We start from the raw sequence: 21,405 nt of genomic DNA, 5'->3' as shown, positions 1-21,405 counted from the left end.
TCTACAATCCGAAAGTTGAAATTTCAAAAATATGCACGTTAGACAAAATTTCAAAATGTTGTACGTATATGACAATGAATAGAGTTAGGTACCGAATATTCAGATTCAAAATGTATTCACTCAATGTGAACGAAGTGACATTTACATAACCGAGGATTCACGGTACATAAAAGTGAACTTAAATATGTATATGGGTCATTCCACGCGAAGTGTCAAAGCCCCGTGTAATCGACCTTCACGAATTTGAACCAAATTTCGTCACATTGTTCGTTTTCGGTCAGAAAGCAAAAATCGAAAATTTGGTGCCGATCGGACATTTCCTCGATTAATGGGAGCGCCTCCATTTTTAAGAAAAATACCCTTTCTTGTCAAAACCTCTTATTAGCAAAATAACTTTTGTTTGAAGCAGTGATTCTCTACGCAATGTAAAACTACTTCGCCATATCGGGAAAGCATTTATACAATATATAGCAAAGTTTTTCTTAACAGTGGTTCCAGCTTTTCATCGAACGATTGACAAAAAGGGGGTTCTCTTGCATTCGGATCGATAACCGTTGATATGAAGAGTGCGTAGTGGTATGAAAAGGCGAGTTTAAAGACTAAGGGCGAGTTTAAAATAAGTAAACAAGCTTTGTTTCTCTGTCATCCTAGGAACTTCGTAATTACGTAAATGCCTCTACAGCAAGTTTCCTGATTTCAGTTCATCATTATCCTATTTGTGCGGTAGAATTCTACGTGTGCAGCTCGACTCCTGTTTCTCTTCCCAGTTTACCAACTGCACGGGTGTCCCTCAAGGCAGCAACATAGGACCTCTTCTGTTTGTATTGTATTTCAGTGATATTGTGACGCTGCTTGGAGTGGGATGCAAACTGATGTATGCAGATGATCTGAAATTATATTCGGTGATTCGTTGTGTCCGGCTGCAGAAGCTCTTGGATTTGTTTGTCGATTGGTGCGGGAAAAACTGGCTTGTGATCAGCATCCCGAAATGTCAGGTAATGACTTTCCACCGCATCGGCGGTCCAATCGTCTACAACTATCAAATAAATTAACATGTACTCACTAGAGTTGATGAAGTTAGCGACCTCGGGGTACTGCTTGACGCCAAACTCACCTACAACTTGTATCACACCACTGCACAGTGGTCCAAAATGGCGAAAAGCGGAACTTTTTTCCTAGTGTATTTTGCTTTCATTTTATCATGTATGGTCTTCCGCACTTTTGTTCATATGAGTATCTCCTTTAATCTAGCACTATCAAAAGTTAGTTATTGCTTACTATAATGAAAATAAAAATAATAACTTTTTTGTATTAGGAAATATAGACATAGTTTTTTCGGCAAAGTTGTAAATATTGTAAAAACAAGCAACTTTGCTGAACTAAAGGGCATATTCTTTGAAATTTCTTTAAAAATTAGTTTTTCACTCTTAGCTTTTGTTAGTTGCATTTTACAAGAATACAATGTTCTAGGCAATTATAGAAGCTCTCAAAACACACGTTTTTGCAGAAGATCGCAAATCTCTAGAACTTTTACTTTCTAAGTTATCGTATATTCAAGCTTTAAATTTCCGTAGCTTCACGAGCCTATGGGTAAAATGGGGCAAGCGGATTTATGAAATCAGTACTTCATCTTAAACCTTAAGTCGAGTACTGTAAACTTATATGGGTTCCGCTTGTCCCTAACCACCAAAATGAGAGTACGGCTAGCATACGTTTTATGTGTTTCGCGTTCGCTAAAGGCTCGATACACGTCCATTTTTTTTCATAGATAGACACTCCATACTCCGATAAATGTCGTCTCCTGCGATCCAGACACTCGAGCGTCGTAGGAACGTTCAGCAAGCAGTGTGTGTGGCGAAGATATTAAATGGCGAGATAGATTCACCGACAATCCTGTCTATTTTCGACTTTCGTGTGTCGCAACACTCACCTCGATCGACTGAACTACTACAGCCGAATTTCCATCGAGCAACACTTGGATTCTACGAACCCATAACTGCCTGTATCCGTATCCGTACTTTCTCCGCCGTCGAAGCCTTTGATCAAAGGTTGTCCAAATTTACACAAAAATTAAATAGTGTAAGATTTTTATGAACATGACTCCGAATATTCAATAAGGCATTTTTGTTAGTTGAATTTCAATTAAACAAATAAACATTTATTGGAAAAAATAAACACCTATCAGATTTTTACGTACCGTGAACGAACGTAATTTCAATCAGCTCCTAACTTCAATCACTCTAGTAAGTTGTCGATTTTTAGAAGATTAAATCAAAAACCATAATTAATGAGAATCCTCATGATCAAAGCTTGCCTTTGAATTAATTTTATTTTAATCTTTTTCTTGAGCGATTAGCATTAGAAACTGTTCGGAATTACTTGCGTTCACGGAAATTGCATTGTATTGCGTGCAAACTACATTGAATTCATGTAGGTTGGATGGAAAATATTCACATAATAACTTTTCCTGTAATTTCGACGTAGAAGTTATTTTGAGTGTAGATTTTGTTTGGTTTTGAGGGCCAATAGTTCCGTAATTTGCTGATCGATCTAAATAGGGTAGAAGACCAATTTTTAGCCTACTAGGCGGAAGTCTGAACAAGCTATTTCATACAAGTTTTTATAAAAAATCGTTTGCTAACATTTACAGAATATCTGAGTTCATTTTAGTATTAATAACACGCTTTTAATTTAATTTATAGGCTCCATAAATGATAAGCTTGCTGCGATTATTTCAAACCTGTCGGTGTCTGTCAATTCTATTCTCAGCCAATGTGTATTCTATTTCCAGCGTATAAAAACCTGTATGATTTAAAATATAGCAATCCCCCAAATAACGCATTAGATTAGATGATACCGTGAACCACCGTTCGTTTGACCAGTTTTAATCTGAATACTTGTTAGTTTAAACCCCGCTGATTTGCACAACGTGCAAATTAAAAATGATTCAAATGTCATAATTAACATGACATCATTTGCTTATGAAGACAATGCACATAAAAACGAATTGCTTGTATTGATCCAGTGTGTTTAATCTGTTTTACATTCCGTTTTCCCAACGATTCTGATTCTCTGCTTGCAAATTCCAACTAAATCAAACCACCGAAATAATAACAAAGAGAAGGGCGGCCTGTTCATACAAGTTTCAGCATATTTGGGGTTGCTAGTAGTTCAAGTTTAAAACTTACCCCCGTTGATCAATGAATGAAATCAATGAAATCAATGATGAGAAGTTGATCAATTTAGCTCTTAGTCCGTTATTTCGGTATTCGGTAAAAACTGAAAGCGAAGAGTGGCGGAGGCTTATTAATCACGAGCTACAAGCACTACTTGGAAAGATTCCCACCGTCCGTCTGGGCAAAATCGGTAGGCAACGATGCGTCGGACACATGATAAGGATGCCGGACGAAAACGGTTCACTTTAACCACCCTACCGACCGCTTAACGTGCAAGATGACTCGGGCAGGTCGAAAGCAACTTCTGAGATGCTTAGAAAATTGGCAACGAGATGACTGAAATGGACTGCTTGAAACAGCACTAGCCACCCCGGTTTTATGCTGGCGATGACGACAATGGGACATATTGAATGGGACATACTTTTGGGGTTTACTGCCTGCGACGTTATAAAGGTTCAACTACCGTGATTACATCTCTCCACAGCATCAGGGGTTCACGCCTGATCGTTCAGTGAACACAAACTTGGCGGAGTTTACTGTAACAGGCATCAGGAAGATGCAATCTACACAGACTTAAAAGCAGCGTTTGATCACATTGATCATGACATTGTCATTAAAAAGCTTCGACATCTAGATTTTCCCTGACAGCTTTGTGCATAATTGGGATCTTAGCTTGAAAACAGAATCCCACAAGTTAAATTCCGTACCACCTGATTGCATAAATTTTTTTAACTGCTCCGGTGTTCAAAAAGGCAGCAACCTCGGACCTATCTTGTTTTTCTTGCTTTTTAACGTTGCAGCCAATGTTATATAACGGTAAAATACGAACGTGGTCCCAAAATTTACAACATCGTCGAGACTCTCGCTGACTGCTACCTTCTTCAAGCCCATTTGCATCGATATGCAGAGCGGTGTGAAGTTAACAAGATTATCCTTATCGTAAGGATGTATGTCGTTATATTTTTTTTTTTTGACGTAGGCCTACATCTTACGACAAGGTTTAGGATAGGGTGTCATTCCAAAAAAATCGAAAAATACGAGCGGCACGAAAAAATAAAAGATTTTGAGCGCTAATAGCTTAGTGGTTTCCAGGTCGATTTTCAATATTTTTACGCCAATCGATCGTAAAATCCTATGAAACCTATTAATTTCAAAGTATGTACTATTGAAAATAATGAAGCATTGTCCAACTGGAAATCGCCGCTTCGTGATTGGTTGGAAGATTCTTTACGATGATCTAAACCTATACCAATTTGATATTTGCGCTTGGTAAGTAAGCTAAAACAAGTGACAGAGCTTCCTCGTCTCAACAAGATTTCTTAACACGCGGTTAAACCTATACTATTTTGATGTCCTTGCTTGAGAAGTATGCCAGAAAGAGTGACAAAGCAACCTCATGCCAACAAATTTCTTACGAACACGATTAAACCTAGTCCAATTTGATTTCTGTGTTAGGGAAGTGTACCAGAAAAAAATAACAAGTCCATTGTCCCAATAGATTAAAAATTCTTTACGGCGAGACACTTAAACCTAAGCAAATTTGATATCTGTGTTGGAAAAATACGCTACAGCTATAGTGCTCGATTATAATATGATGTTGTATGAAGACGCAGGTTTGCGGTTTCATTGGAAGTGTAATGAAAAGATGTACTGTTGATAAAATTCAATGTGGGGAAACCATTGGTAATAAAAGCAATCTTTAATTTCTATAAGGTAACAGGAAAGCAATAGTTTGTGTTCTAGATTTTATTAAATTGTTTCCAAATTCACATAGAAATAACTGAAATCTATTAAGGATTAAACGTATACAATGTTACTACTTTGATAAATGTTACATACAATGCATGCAGCATGTATGTATGCTGCCTAGAACATGGATACATGCTACTACCACTACAAAGAGACTTACGTAGCCCTGCGTCACCTACATATGTGGTCGTGTCTTGTACACAACCTCTCTGATTTTTGTAATTTTTTTATCACAAAGAGAGTCAGGAAGTCTTCAGCTTTAACTATGCAATCGTAAATCACATCTTCGAGCGGACAGAAGATCCAAAAAGCTCAGGGATGTACTTAAACTTAAAACTTACGTTCCGACGGCAACAAGTATAAGAGGTTGACCGAACTTTTTGGAGCATCTTAATAGAATACGAATCTTGAAATTAAATAAAAGAAATAACTTTTTGCAATTTAAATTCCACTATTAATATTCGTGACAGATACGTATTTCGCCTACACTTAGATTCCCAGTTGCGAAAATCGAACCCAGCTTTGTCACATTGATGATTTTAAACCTTAAATCTTCGTAAGATTTTCGACCCGTCCTAATGCATTACAATCCGTGCAATGCAACCCGTGCTGAGTGGAAGATATGTCGTTAACAAAACAGCGCTTACAATTATTTCGAACAATTTGGATGCAGCTGATAAACTGGTTATTCTACGGTAGTTTGGATCATTTCAACAGTCACCACTCTTAAAAACCGGGAAGCTATACGAATGTTTCCAGAATTCAGGGAATTATCTGCAAAACACGGCTTGTTGAAAACGGATCGTGAGACGGTTCGATCACTTTAACCCAATTTTGATTTATTTGACAGTACCGTCTCAGCAGACTAAAATTTGATGAGACATTTGTAAAACTAGTTATTATCTACAATTTTGCTGAATAAAGTTTTGCTTTATCTTTCGTATTTACGGTGCTACAATGCTAGTATCTTTTTAGTAACTAAATGAACGTTCGTTTAGTCACTAATGAGTGACTAGCATTGTAGCGTCGTAAACACAAAAGATACAGCAAAACATTTTTCTGCAAAATTGTAGATAACCACTAGTTCTACAAATGTTCCATACACAGCTTTTTCAAATTTTGCTCGTTTGAGGTGGTACTGTTCAATGAACCAAAATTGAATCAAAAAGATCGAACCATCCCTGGGCGCAGTCAGAATTTCCATGCAACGGTACAATAAATCGCCGTTATAAATCAAAAGAAAAGTATTTTGATGACTAACACGAAAACATATGACAAAGCTAATTTTCTGTTCAAGATTTCGTTGACCAGTGAAATCAATAGTCTAGCTTGGTTGGCATCGTACATGAATAAATTAAATTAGTTGCTCAATTATAGAATCACCTAATTACCCCCATATAAAATTTAATCAAATACCATTCTATAAATTACAGCATAACCGACAATATTCATGATTGACTTATTTCAAACTCGTCCTGCCACCAGCGCGAGAAACACGTGCCTGACTTGTCCGGGCCTGCCTGATTTGATGTACATAGGAAAAGCCAAGTTTCCCGTTGTTAGCTGTCGCAAATCATTGATGGACGAGCCGAACGGATTAGAAAAAAATAAGTTGCTCGCGCCAAAATGATAGAGAGTCCTCTATATATTGCAATCCGTCATCAATGTGCGAAACGTTGCGCGCATGACTAGTGCCGGCACAACTATATCGACCTATAGGAAAAACGATCGTAAATTTTTCCCGCCGTTCAGAGTGCCAAGTCGCGAACTGTCGAGGAAATGGTCCCTAAATAATTAAACTGCAGATGTTGCCTAACTGGAATACCCGCCGAAAAAGTCGCCGTCGAACCGCGGTACCGTTGAAAGGCTTATTATTTTGGCCCAACGTCGGTCATTATAAACAGACACCATAAAATATGGTAAATGTTATTTGTTTTGGGAACTATAAACATATAGTCTCTCAACTGAGATACTTTTTGCGGTAATTCATAATCCTGAAATACGCCGCTCCGTCTAGGTAAACTGAATTTTATTTAAGTTAATTCCGCAATTCTACCGGAAGACGGAACGAAAACCTAAGGTAAACAGTTCAGCGCAACCACAACGGCCGAACAGAGTGCAGTTTAGTAAAAAAAACTGAATGCCGAGCTCACCGAGCAAAATGTAGCATGAAATACTATGGCTTTGGCTCACTGTCAACTTGAATTAGGACTGTAATAGCTTATTCATTTGGAACCGGAGAGAGTGTACTTCCAAACTGTAAGTAATTTTATTATATGACTGACATTGTGCCATATGGCGATGGACGGATTTGAATAAGTTTTTTTAATTTACGGAATATGAAAAAACCGGCAATTCATAAATTTTTGCGCGGTATTAGGTTCAGTCTCAACAAACGCTTTAAACAAGTCAATTGATCAAGCGTCTCCTTCAGAAAGAGTAAGTAGTAGGACAAACAAACAAACAATTCTGTATGTAATCAGATCAATGTTTTTCTGTTTTACTTCTTATGCTTCCGGGAGTCATTTCGATTTCATTCATCGAAACGTAAATGACCAGATTTCCGCACGTCCACTTACTTTCAGCTCAGCTGAGGAATTTCGCACAGTTCTTAACTCGAACATAAACATAAGCGCCAACCAATATAAACAATTTCGGTTAATCACCGCATGAGGGACGGCGATCGGTTGCGCATCGGTGGAGCCGCTAGATGATTTACTATATTTGGGTCATGTATATAATCCGAACAGGTTGATGCTAATTAAGTGGGTGATGCTTTATGATCTATTGCTTTAACCCCTTTGTTTTGTCGATGATCTATGAAATCAAATGTTTAGGCAAAATGTTGGATCACGTGCATTAATTATAGAGTTTACTAACATTTAGCAGAGTTTAATGTTTATGAAAACGTTTCCGGTCCCGCTTTGATGATTCATTTGCTTCTATTTTTCCATTCGTGAAATGTATAAGTATGCTGTAAACCTGGGGGGATTTTTTGTGTGGGAGAAAACACGTTTATCGATGCAACAGAAGGCAGAACCTCGAATGTGGGAAAGTTGAAATGACATAAATAGCAAGCTTCTGAATCTGAACCTTGCTTGTTTATATGTAAATAATTGCGTGTGCGTGTGATAAATCCTTGCTCTACTTATGGACAGACATTAATAGTTTAAAAGTTGGTATCGTGTAATCATTCCCTACACGATTATGAGTCATTTTAAAACATACAAGACGTCCATTTAGTTTACGATGGAGTATTCATAAAAATTCGGTTCAGTAATTTTTGAATTTCTTCGTGTGTTCCTCTTTGAATAGTTTCCATTCAGTAAATCTTGAAATTCGATAGGTGATCAAAATATATGAGGCAAATCGTTTGAAACGATCCATTGTGCCAGATTCCGGTAGAGCAGAGTGCTAAATCTTACACTTCCTCCCTGCCAGATCGTACAAAAGTTGGACAATGTCCAATGTTGAGTGCGATTGAACAGATGAGTGAAAAATATGAGTTGCTGCGACTAACTGGATGTGGCTATAGATGTTACAACATATTTAATTGCGGATGCTTGCCTACTAAAAGCTATTATTAAGTCGACTAGAGGAATCCCATATGGTGTAACTTTCATCTTGTGAAATTATGCAGAAGAGCTTACGAGCCTATAAAGGTTACTCTGCATCCGCAAGAGCTGGAACAAGTCCCGTAACAACGTTTCCTGTTTCGGCTTAATAAAATGCTGTCAAAATCAAAATATTGTCAACTTATCTGAAATTAAAGAAAAGAGAAAACTTTTTCCAAATTAAATTCCACTATTAATATTTATTCGCGACTGGGAAAAATTAAAATGAATCAATATTTGCAAACAACAATGATTAAAAGCAAATTCTACCATACGCATTAAAAATGTACTAGTTTCGGATGATGATAACAAAAAGTACAATGAAATAAATATTCCTTACATCCTGTGTTTATTAACAATTCTATGAAAATGCTTCGACGCCCTGCCGGGTGGCAATTGGCCTGAATCTTAGCCGTGGTTGATGAAAAGACGGATGTGGGTATGTTCTTCAACTCTTTCGTGACTTTATCTCCAAGATCAATTGCTTCTTCGTTTTGGCCTCGAAATTTTTGGCCCGTTTGCCCAAAAATTTTCTATCAGTCGCAGCTTGGGGACATTGGGACGGTTGACGGTCTTCGGTGCAATGTTTATCTTCAACCGCTCCATCTCCTCTAGTGATCCCTTGACGTAATGGGCCGAGGCCAGATCCGGCTAAAAGACCTCTAGATGAAGGTGGTAACTAACGGCACTCCGTTTGGGTTATTGCCTGCTGCTCATATATAGCCTCGGTTGACGCTTCCCATTGACGATTGTCCGTTCGACTGGTTTCTCCTGACCCCAATGCACCTTGCTCTCGGTCTTCTTCTTCAGCGTCTGCTGCACTTTACGGTCGTCGGCCGAAAACATACTTATGTTCGACGCTCTCGCCTTTTTCCAGAAGAGTGTGAACATACCGGATCGACTATATCTGGCGGACACGAAGTGCCTCATGATATCCAACTTCTTCGCTCCGGGGTAAAAATGATAGTACGAACAAAGCATCGAACGTAGTTGCTTATCAAATAATTTTCGTCATGGCTGCCGCAAATAAACTGATAACGCTGTCAAGTTTTTTCTGTACACAAAAGGCCCGCTACTGTTGGCGATGCATACGTAGATTCACCACCATCTTACCATCTTACTTGTTATTTGAGGTAAAAATCGACACGTCTTTGGAACACATTTCAACTGTTGGTTAACGCTGTGCTAGTGCATATAGATTCATATCACTTCCACTAATCTATTTATATAATCTATTTATATCTGTACTGCAAACCAGGTCTCTGACAGGACGTCATAAGAGGCTTTTCGGTAACTAAAAACAGGTTCCTGACAGGACGTCATGCTTTCGTAGCAATGGGTTGTATTCTCAGTCACCTCACTGGTCGACTGCTGGACTGCTCGATTGCTCAACTGGTTGACTAGACTGCTCGACTGGACTGGTCGATTAGACTGCTCGACTGGTCTACTCGGCCCGACTGCTCGACTCAGCTGCTCCACTGGACTACCTGACTCAATTGCTCGGATAAACTGTTCGACTAGACTACTCGACTCAACTGCTCGAATGAACTGCTCGACTCAACTGTTCGAATTAACCGCTTGACCCGATTGCTTGACTAAACCATTCGTTTCGACTGCTCGACTCAAGTGCTCGACTCAACCACTCGATTCCACTGCTCGACCGGACTGCTTGACTGAACAGCTTGAGTTAACTGCTCGACTAGACTGCTCGACTTGACTGTTCGACTCGACTGCTCGACCCTACTGCCCAACTGCTTGACTCGATTACTTGATTCGACTGCTCGACTCGCCTGTTCAACTCAATTGCTTGTCGCGATATATGGTCGGTGTTATATCAGACCGGACCAAGTCGCAAAATTTCAAAAAATGAGCTAATGATAGTAAACGATCAAGAATTTTCTAAGTAACATTTTACCACTGACAAACTGACGTGACACGGGCGTTTCATTTTTGACTCGACCACTTGCTTACAAGCGAGCGATAGGTTATGTCAAACAGCAGAGCGATGTACAAAGGTACGGGAGACAGATTTATGCAAAATTCAATTTGTTTCACCGGAATGTTCAATTTTTATCAATTTTTCAATAAATAACCTGTAAAACCAATTCTTATGAAATTTCGCAGATATATTTGCAGTGCTAGAAACGCACGATTACAAGTTCAATAAAAAAACAACTCATCTATCAGGCCTAATTTATCAGGCTACATTACCTTTCAAATGAGACTAATAACGTATAAATCGGTTTAACCATCTCTGAAAAACAGGCGATCATTTACAACTAGTCAAAACAGGTTTTGTTTAAAACTTTTAAACTGTTTGTGTATTCTTAATAAAACTCCTTGAAAATTTTTATGGTAACTCAAGCTTTGATTTGATTGTTGAAATCGGTTGGGTGGTTCCAGAGAAAATCGTGTCTCGTAGTTTTCATATGTTTCCAGACAAGTAATAGCGGACGAATGGTTTAGCCATCTCTGAGAGACAGACGATAGAAAATAATGATGTCGCGGAAGGCTCATAAAATTCTGCAATAACAGCTTCTGGCGCCAGTGTAATGTTTATAGGGTAGAAGTACCAAGTATCGTAGTAGCACCCATTACGGTAATACGAAAGTGTTTATTATTATTTTAGGACGGATAACATGCTTTTCTTGATTCTGACATATGTTTTTATACAAGAACTAACTCTCCTGTGTTAATTTCTTAAATTATTTTGAGGCTAAATATGTTTCTTATGTGAAACCCCATAGTTTGAAAATTTCGTATTAATAAAAGACTTGATTCTTAGTAATTCGCTAAGGTACACGTAATCATAATTGTGATGTTTTTGATATTTAAACTACATTTTCCGTAAACAAAACTACATGGGGGAATTAGTTATAACCTTCTTAACGTTGTAAATTAAAAAAATAACACGACTGTATTCAAAAATAACTATTTTTCTGTATTACCATGATTGGTAAAATTTCACTACGACGCGCCTATCATCGTAGTAGGCTATTAGTAGGCTACTAGTAGACTGTAGTAGGCTATTAGTAGCAGGCGCCTATTATCGTAGCATACGAAAGCACCATTTTTCTCCGCTGTCACTTTTGGTCATAGTGCGTTGTTCACCGGGTGTGATCGAAAATTAACTTGCCCTTATTAGCTTTTGCTATTATTAAAATATCAGGTATGAACAAAAATTGATCATATATTGCTTATCACATAACTACAATATTTTATTTACGTTCTACGATATGGGTCCACAGCGAAAGCAAAGCAAGTTTAGTTACGCAAGTTCGAGATTTCGAATCCCATATCTTTTATATGCAGGAGAAATGTGCTGTCGAAAATAGAGGAGCGGCAAATTATCAGCTGGTTGAACAGTGTGCTGGATCGGGATTTTACTGTCCCCCCACCTTCTGTTTGAAGATAATGAGTACCTGACGTCAAATGAGCCGATTACGCCATTCCGGAATAATCGGTCAAGTATAAAGACACTTGTAAGTAACGAATTCTATTTAGGATCAGTAGGGATCACGAGAGAACCCGTTGAAAAATTGTGTGAGGCAAATGGTGCTCACGTTTTGCGGTGTTACCTCTGATTAATCAAAGTTCTCATGATAATCAGCCTTCCGATCCCAAAAAGTTCTGAAACGTTTCCATGCTTACCAAATATGTTAGTCATTTTCAGGCCACAAAAGAATGGCTGGTTTCATGTGTCAAATTCTTGGTTTTCTATCCGCACACCAGAGGTCATATACGAACCCTATATGAGGCAGCGTGCACTAATTACGTACGTCTTCCTGCTTTAGGCAAAGCTTTTCGAGCTGCTTTTGATAATGCTCCATGTCGCAATGGTACTTTCGCTTCCTCCTTAGATGTGTTATTTAAACTATAAATTATTTTTAACAATAAAATTAACACAAACGTCATGTATTTTTCGTTACTCATTTTGAATTTATTTGTAATTATTAATTGATTTTTACGAATTAGTCTTTGATGTTCTAGTATATTACTATAATTGGTACACATATAACGAAATGCCAGAAACACTGCTACTATATTTGGTACATTGCAATGATATTTTCATATCAAGTTTCTTAGACCTGTAATCAAAAAATCTTCAAAACTTAAGCTTGATTCATTTTCTACTGATCCCAAATTACTAGAACACTTATAGGTATTATACGTTTTGACTCATAATTGGATATTTATACGAAAATTTGTCTTAACGGATGACATATCTCCACCATATTTGGTACATCTACCCTAGTCCATATATATCAGCGCTAGAGGTAAACTGTTATAAATGTGTAAATCATTTAGTCTAGAAATGAACCATCTAGTTGGGGAACTAACGTGGTGTGGTGGTGACGCTAGTATATTAAATGATTTTATTTCGAAATTTAATCCAAGAATTCTCGAAAAATCTGTTCCTGAATGAATGTCTGTTCTCTGTGGTTAGGACACACTCAGGTCGGCTTCAACCTGGTCATGCCGTCTAGCACGCTGGGCCTGTCTAACTATTCCTGGTGCTGGTGGGGTCCTTGAAGAAAACGGATTTCACCACACAGGCCTCGGACACCATCGCGACGTGGCCGGCCCTCCGTGGTCTACCAACTTTCGCCAGGTGACGACAGGAATCTCTCCAAGTAGTGCATGCAGCTCACGATTCATACGCTAGTGCCACTCTCCAGTTTCCATTTGTACTCCGCCAATAATTGTTCAATAGTTCGCCACATCTTTCGTTCAAATACGGCAAGTGCACATTTGTCTTCCGTATGAAAAGTTGCAATCTCAAGTCCGTAGAGAACAACCGCAACCGGTCTGATTAGCGTTTTGTACATCGTCAGCATATGCACCTTAATCGAAACAATTTGCGAACAGAAAAGTAGGCTCGACTTCCAGCATAAATGCATTGTTGTATCTCATTTCTCTGGAGCCTCTTCCCACCATATATATTTGGTTTTCGACTCATTGATTTGAAAGCCAGCCCTCATAGCCTCCGTTTTCGGTTTGGCGCAGATTACCTCCGCCGTCCCAAGGTTTCTAGTAATGATATCGAGGTCATCTGCGAATGCTAGGAGTTGGCTTATTTTTCCGAAATTCGTTCCTCTCGTTTCGATCTCCGTTCACCGAATCACACCTTCAATAGCGACGTTGAACAACATACATCACAGTCCATTCCCTTACCGCAGTCCTCTGCGCGACACGCACGTAGCACATTACTCGCTCCAAGGTAACTTTAATCAGCCGCGTCAGGTAGTCCGGAAACCGTTATGCCATAGCTATTTGCGTTCGACTGTATCGTATGCTGCCCTGAAATCCACAATTATATGATGCGTGGACATGTTGTACTCCCGGTATTTCTGATGGATTTTCCGGAGAGTAAAAGTGTGAATGTAATGTGAAACTAGTATATATCAAATTCTGCTTGGTTGAGGTGCAAAAAGGCAAAATCGAAGTGATAAGAGCATGCGAAGTCTGCTTTTGATCACTACGCCTCGGAAAGCCGCAAAGTTGATGCATCCCTGGCCGTTATCGTTCGTGTCGATGGATGTGTAAACTATGTGGCCCGATCACCGATCTATACCTACATCGCTTCCCTGCCTATCTGGGAATTCAAATCCCCGTTGACGATCATGATATCCCGTGGCGAACTGCTGTCATATGCTGCCTACGGCTGCGTACAGAAAGCTTCCTTCTCGTCGTCGGGTCTACCTTCGTATGAACAATACACGTTTATGACGGTGTAATGGAAGAAACTATTTTTTATCCTCAACATAAACCTTTCGTTAATCGCCATCCAATCTATCACGTAATCTTGTATTCTGCCCATCACTATCAAAACCCGTACTCAGCTCATTGATCACTCCACTGCTCTGGTAAAATTGGAACTTGTCGCCACGGATCCTCCACACCTCCTCGCCTTTGCAACAAATCTTCTGCAGTGCCACAATGCCGAACTTTCCGGGTACTAACTGATCGTGTCGCCATTCACGGAGTTACAGATACAAAGCATCCATTCTATGTTCTCATTTCGGTGTCTTTGTCCCTACTTGTATGTTCTAAGTCGAATTTTTTTGATTGTACGTAGTGTTTTATATTTAGGTAAATTGCGTTACTAGGGCCAGGTGGGATGTCATCTTAGGTGCAGTGCCGAGGCAACACATTTCTCAATTCAATCGGCCGCTCCGGATCAGACGCTGTCGTGAGCAGCTCCTAACCTGGAGAACAACCGCGCACTTGGTTGAGGAATCGTTAAGCCACCAAGAGCTGCTCCTGACAGACGCTCAAGGCAATTCCTCGTTACTATTTACACTCCTACCAATACAGAACAAAGGCCAAAGATTGGTATGACACCAACAACGTACAGTTGGATCAGTTCGCATTGTTTCATACTTAGTACATAATAACAACATATTTGAATAATTTTCACAAATCTCAAGTGACAACAAAATAAAAAGGTGTTAGAAAGTCATTTTTATTTAGCTTAAAGTTTTGAAAGTAATATTTTTACAAATGAAAAGATAATATTTGTGTCAAGCAAACCGTTTGCCAGAAGCACTTTGAAAATGATGTTTTCAGTTGGGTGAATGATAAAATGATTCATTATTCAAAATTGCTAGTATAATGTGAAACGACCGATTTAGTTAAAGTGAGTATTTGTCCAAATTTTATTATGTACTGTATGAATTTTTTTTAATCCCACGAAAGTTTAACTTGTAAAATGTAAATATGAATATTAAACTTCGAAATATGAAACAAACCATATTGCCATGCAGCAAAATACACAACAAATACTAATTTATATGCGGCATAAGTCATCGTACGATAATGATCGTTGCAAGATTATGGTAACAAGTGCACAAACTAGGATGCTATAAATAACGCCGGCTCGTCGCGACAAAACAAGCGCAGAAATCACAACGCGAGAACGAGGGTGGGTTCGTAAATTTTCCGAAACCATTGGAACTCTTGTGGAAAAAATAACTTCTAATCATGTCGAAACGCACTGTTTACATCTGTCCCACACGTTGAACCAAGCCGAGCCAAGCCAAACCGAACCAGCCAGCCAGCCAGACCGTACACCGCAAAATGTAACGAACCCATTACGTGTTTTCTGTTTTCATCTCTCGGCCAACTGGTTGGGACCAAAAGCATGCGTCAGAACATAGCAAAACGTTTGCCCCGCGTCAAGGCAATCTTCAGTCTCTTTAAATAAAACACCATTAATCCGTCAGTCGCACATATTTCGCAGGATCGGGAGCACAGTGCGGGAAATTTTCGAAAATTTGGTTGAAAATTTTGTTTGCAAATCCATTTAAGCTACTGGATTAAGATTTACTTCACTAGCATTTCCCCACACTGACAAGATATTTTCCGAAAAATGTGTCCACCCAGCACTCTATATGCGGTGTGTCGTCGTTCGCTTGCAGCTCCCCAAACGGCGCATAAATAATCAGCTCTGAGTGGACGCAAACGCCAACGAAAAACGACCACTTGCCGGCCGTCCCTCGCTTTGACCGGCCGTAGACGCGATCGACATGTGGCTGCGAAATGGATGCAGTCATTCGAGCTTAGTTTACAGTGTTTAATCCGACTTCCATAAAATCCACAATCAAACGATCCAATTTGCAGTCCATTGCGAGACTGTGGAGGGGGGAGGGGTTTGATGTTTTGATTTCAGCTTTTAACGGATCTCTTCCATTTGGCGTTGCTCTTACAGATCTCGCACCGGCGTTCCCGTACCGGCAAGTGCAGCTCAAGCAGGACGTAGACCCGCGGCAATCGTTTGACATACTTCCCGAACTGGGCCGGGGGACATTCGGTACCGTATTTCTCTGCAGGGAAAAAGGAACCGATTTAGATCTAGCGGCCAAAATTGTCCCGTACAAAAAGAAGAAAGATCGAGCCGATGCCATCCGGGAGATTGACATCATGAGCTGTCTACATCACCCACGACTGATACAGCTATACGATGCATTCGACTACGAAAATAAAGTCTATGTGATACTAGAACTGTAAGTACCGTTGTCGTAATCGTCGTCGTCGTCGTCGTCGCCGCCGGTTGACGGTATGAATCACATGTCGCCACTGTGGCTCCCGCTGAGATTTATGATTCATTACGATTCATTTTTTTTTTTTTTTTTTTTTTTTTTTTTTCATTCATATCCTCTACCATCATACACCATCGTCTCTTCCAGAGTCCAAGGCGGAGAACTGTTTGAGCGAGTCATAGACGACGACTTTGTGCTGACGGAGAAAGCGTGTGCCGTGTTCATGAGACAGATTTGCGAAGGTATGGAGTACATCCACAGTCGCAATATAATTCATCTGGATATGAAGGTTGGTATACATGGTCGTAAAAATAGTGACGATCTCCTCGGGCATGGTTTAAATGATATTTTCATCCACAAATTGTTCAGAATCTTCTTAGGATGTGCAAACTCCGATTCTGAACAATTTGTCAGGAGATAATTTATAACCAGATATAAATTGGTGAAACATAATCGAAAATGTTATAAATTTTCTGCACTAAATCTGAATTTATGGGAACCCTGAGAATTTTATATCAATTTTTGGTTCTACTTAAGTTTAGAGCGTGTAGAGTGACAACTAATGTTAAACCAAAGCAGGTCATTTTATTGTAGATTATTTGATCACAAATCTAAGGAGGCTTCAACTTTCAAGTGTTTCATTATTTTCTTGCTTATTGTTAATATTTTGTTATGTTTTTAGCCAGAAAATATCCTGTGTTTAACAAAGACTGGAAATCGGATTAAAATCATCGATTTTGGTTTCGCCAGACGGTATGACCCCGATAAGAAGCTTCAGGTAAGTATTAAAGGTAACAAAGTTTTCTAAAAATATTAGCAACAAAACTTTTTGTAGGTTATGTTCGGTACCACAGAATTTACCGCGCCCGAAGTTCTCAACTACGACGAAATATACTTCTACACGGACATGTGGAGCTTAGGGGTAATCTGTTACGTTCTGTGAGTAAAAACAATGCCTTTCCATCCGTTTAAAGAAATTTTGCATGGTACTTCAACCTTAAAACCAAATTCATCAAATAACTACCTTCTAAATTTTTGCTAATATAACATTAACAAATCATGTTTGACTTATTGCATGAATACTTAACGAACTAATAACAAAATCCTCTCCCAACTATTCTATAACTGTCATAAATTCATAAATTGACTGATAATTATTAATTCGCCCTTAGTTAAGTTCTAGACAGCAGACAGCATTGCTGATCTTTCAAACCAAACTTTCATCTGTCCTTCGTTTCGACCGATTAGTTCTTCGACGTTCCGTCTTCCATTGTTAAAGTATTACATCAACGATTATTTGGTAGTTTACACTCTTCACACTATTTAACATTTCTTCTCAGCCATCTGCAACGGTAGAATCAGGACTACTCCAGATGGCTGTCCATTTCTTTGTTTTCTTTTTGGAGTGACCTTTCCCCCTTTCCATTACCGTACTATGACGATGCACTATTAAATATAGTGTTTAGGTATCTCTTTAATTTCGGAAACTGACTAACAAACCTTGCTGGAATATTTCAACCAAGAACCTATTTATCCTTTATTAGAATTAGAAGATCACTCTTTTCAAGCCTTTATTCCACAGAAGCGTTTGCGGACGAGAAGGTTGTGCGTGGTCAGTTCTTGGTAACATAACGTTTTAACTTTGGTTTTTATTATCGATAATCGAAATACACTGGTTTCCAATTTTACTCAAACTGAGAAAGTAATATCCATGAAAAAAAACTGATTGATAATAAACCATCGGCATCATTAGTTTGTCGAGAAAAAAAGTGCACAGCAAGGGCTGTCAAAATGCATTATTATCAATTAGCTTTTTTTGGGTATTTTTCTCACAATGCCATTCCAGCATTACACGAAGATCTACTATCGACTAATTTTCATTTACACACTATTACAATAATCCTGATATAAATTCAGTTGAACATTTGCTCCCTCACGGCCTGAAATGCTTGATATTTTTATTTTATTGGGGGTGGGGGTTGACTCCGATTTCAGACACTTAAAGAATTGTAATATTTTTGGCGCGGTCATGATATGCTTATTTCATTCGTGAGGCTTCTTCATTAAACAACATTGTTAGATCAATTTTCGAGTGGAACAGTGACATCCAAAGTGCAGCTCGCGAATCGCAAGCGGCACCCTGAAACGGTTCGTACTCCCCGTGGACTGGTTTGAGAGATGGTGGCGAAGAGTTTTTAATGATTTATAAAGCATCTAATTTAGTCATGATGCCTCGAACAATTCTCTTCAGTATAAATGCTGTAGTCAGTTCTAGCATGTGATTGTTGGCAGTACGAGGCTTTCAGAGCGAGATTTGATTTCGCCCGCACTATGCAACCACTAGATAGGAATATTGCTTACTTACTTGATTAGCTTTGTGTCCTAAGGCAAGGCCTAATGAACGAAATTTCTCTAATTCACTCAGTTGTGAGCTACCGCTCTCACCCTTGGACTTGGACATCTCTGCTTGCCACCAGATCTCCCTGCACCTAATCTAACCATCTTGCTCGTTATGCTGCTGGTTATCTCGATCTTGTGAATCTGAAGCAAACTTCATCTTCACAGAGTAATTGTCCGGCATTCTTAGAATATGCCCTGCCAACCGTATCCGTCCAGCTTTAGTCACCTTTTGAATGCTAAGTTCGTTCGCAGCACTCGTCTCTTGAAAACTTCGAGTACTCGAGAGTCTTTCTCGGGGATTATCCGCCTGTCATTCCCGCACATCCAGTCTAATGAGCGTCTTTTATTAAGTACACTTTGTACGAGTGTTTAGTTTGTTTGATAACAATTGCTTGAGAAGTGCATAGTAAGCACAACTTCCACTGAAAATACGCCTGAGCTTCTCACGACTGGTGTCATTGATACTGCAGACACCACTGAGCCAAGATAGACAAATTCGTCAGCTACCTCAAACTATCGGTTTCTGTTCAGAAACCGCCTCAAATATTCTGCCGACAATGCCATGTCGAATTTTCTTAATTTGTTGAAGTTCGTAGTTCGTACCCTGCGAGTTAATATCTGCAGGCATGAGAGCCCACCACCGTGACGAAACCCTTTGAGGGACTCGGATGAACTCGACTATCCACCCGAAATCCGCACACTGCACTGTGTAACATCCGACGAGGATTTATTGAGTCTGATCAGCTTCCCATTCCCAGGAAAGCCGTTCTCATTCATGATTTTTCATAGTTTTTTGCGGTCGATAGTATCATATAGGGGAATTGTGTATAACGTGCCCCCCCCTGGCCAATGTGCCCCCCCTTCGTTTTTCGCTAAACAAGCGAAATCAAAATGCAAAACCACCCAGAAACCATAGTATTTGATGGAACTAGCCTACTATGCAAGTATGACACTTGTCACATGCTGTAAAAACAAAACAAAAATAAATTTGTTTTTGAGCAGCTTCCGATGTAACTTTTGGCGTCATTTCCATAAGCTATTTTCTTGTCAAAATCTATAAATAACCGGTTGTTGCGATTCGATTGCGTAAAGTGAACTTCAAAAAGACATCCCTGCCAAAAATAACGGTATGAAACGCTTGATTTGCTTTAGCATTTAACATTTTTTCAAATAAGTAAAAGCAGGCCAATATGCCCACTTGCGGTGGTGCAATTTGCCCCCCTTGCAAATGTGGCTATAAACATAGGTAAACAGATCTAAGTTGAAGCCAATTGCCATTATTTAATTCAATTAGTATTGTAGAGCAACCGTGGTGGGAATAATTTATTACCAACGTCCAAATTCTAGGTAATTCAACTACCCGGTACAAAACGCCACAGCTGCAGTATAATGTGCCCCATGCAGAAAAGAAAAAGTGCACCAGAAGGCCGAAACTAGGTTTATTTTACGTAAAATAACGATATTTTGCAAAACAAAGGAAATAGTTTTACTTTTTACAAAATAGAGTTGGTTTGTCACTGGTAGAAATACTCAAATTACCGCATTGGGCATATTATACCGCAGGTGGGGCATTTTACCCCGCGCAGACGAGAAACACAACATTTAGGTGCTTTAATTAAATAATTCATAGCATGTTTATTCCACAATACTAAATGAAATAAACAATTGCAATTGGTAGTCAGCTTAAATACCAACATATACACGTGGTTGAAACGTTAATTTGGGGACGTATAACGGAGATATATCCATTTATTCTTAGAGGGGGCACATTATACACATATCCCCTACAGCTTTGAAGTCAACGAAAAAATGGTGCGGAACGTTGAATGGCCTTTATGAAAATGATTTGGGAGAGCACTTTATAGGCGACATTGAAAACGGTGATCGCACGATTGTTCTCTCAGTCCAGCTTTTCGTCTTTCTTGTAAATCTAACACATAACTCCACTCTTCCACTCAATCCTACGGTAGCCGTTGAGTATCTTAAATTCTTTCAATCAGCTGACGCAACTTAATCCCGATAAATCCAATTCGATCTGCTACTCGTTCCAGCCATTGTTCTTTAGCTGATTAATGACGTAATTCTTCACCTATCAGGGGGGCTGGCACCTCTTGCACGTTTGCCTTCCCCACTGCCATGGCTCTCTGTCTAGGTATCATTAACCCTGACAGCCGGAGGATGAATGAATTTTTTTTTTTTGAAAGGCACCCCGTAGGCCCCCTCCAGGAAAATTTCCTAGCTACGCCAATGCCTAGCGGTCCTCCAGATAAATATTTTCCCATGAAAATCAACACTCGAGCTTCTTTTGAGTGTACTTTCATGATAAAGTAATCATTTGCTCGATCGCATCGTTTTTACGATGTTGCCCGTTAGAGGGTTAAGATGTTCCTCGAAGCGCTGCTTCCGCCTTTCGGTCTTCTCACG

The 21,405-nt window shown here is 39.3% G+C and overlaps 1 protein-coding gene across 1 annotated transcript in view; it reads left to right on the top strand.

Moving 5' to 3' along the window:
• LOC128736986 (myosin light chain kinase 2, skeletal/cardiac muscle-like) overlaps nucleotides 1-21,405 on the top strand; it is a 40,369-nt gene that overhangs the window by 12,595 nt on the left and 6,369 nt on the right. The window contains exons 2-5 of the mRNA XM_053831509.1: nucleotides 16,251-16,545; nucleotides 16,729-16,870; nucleotides 17,264-17,359; nucleotides 17,417-17,520. Coding sequence (XP_053687484.1) covers nucleotides 16,251-16,545; nucleotides 16,729-16,870; nucleotides 17,264-17,359; nucleotides 17,417-17,520 — 637 coding nt within the window. The remainder of the gene's footprint in view (nucleotides 1-16,250; nucleotides 16,546-16,728; nucleotides 16,871-17,263; nucleotides 17,360-17,416; nucleotides 17,521-21,405) is intronic.

This window comes from Sabethes cyaneus, chromosome 2 (assembly GCF_943734655.1).
Source record: "Sabethes cyaneus chromosome 2, idSabCyanKW18_F2, whole genome shotgun sequence".
NCBI classification, from domain to species: Eukaryota; Metazoa; Arthropoda; class Insecta; order Diptera; family Culicidae; genus Sabethes; species Sabethes cyaneus.
Note: the sequence above shows the minus strand (reverse complement) of the source record. Positions and strands in the feature narration are given on the sequence as shown.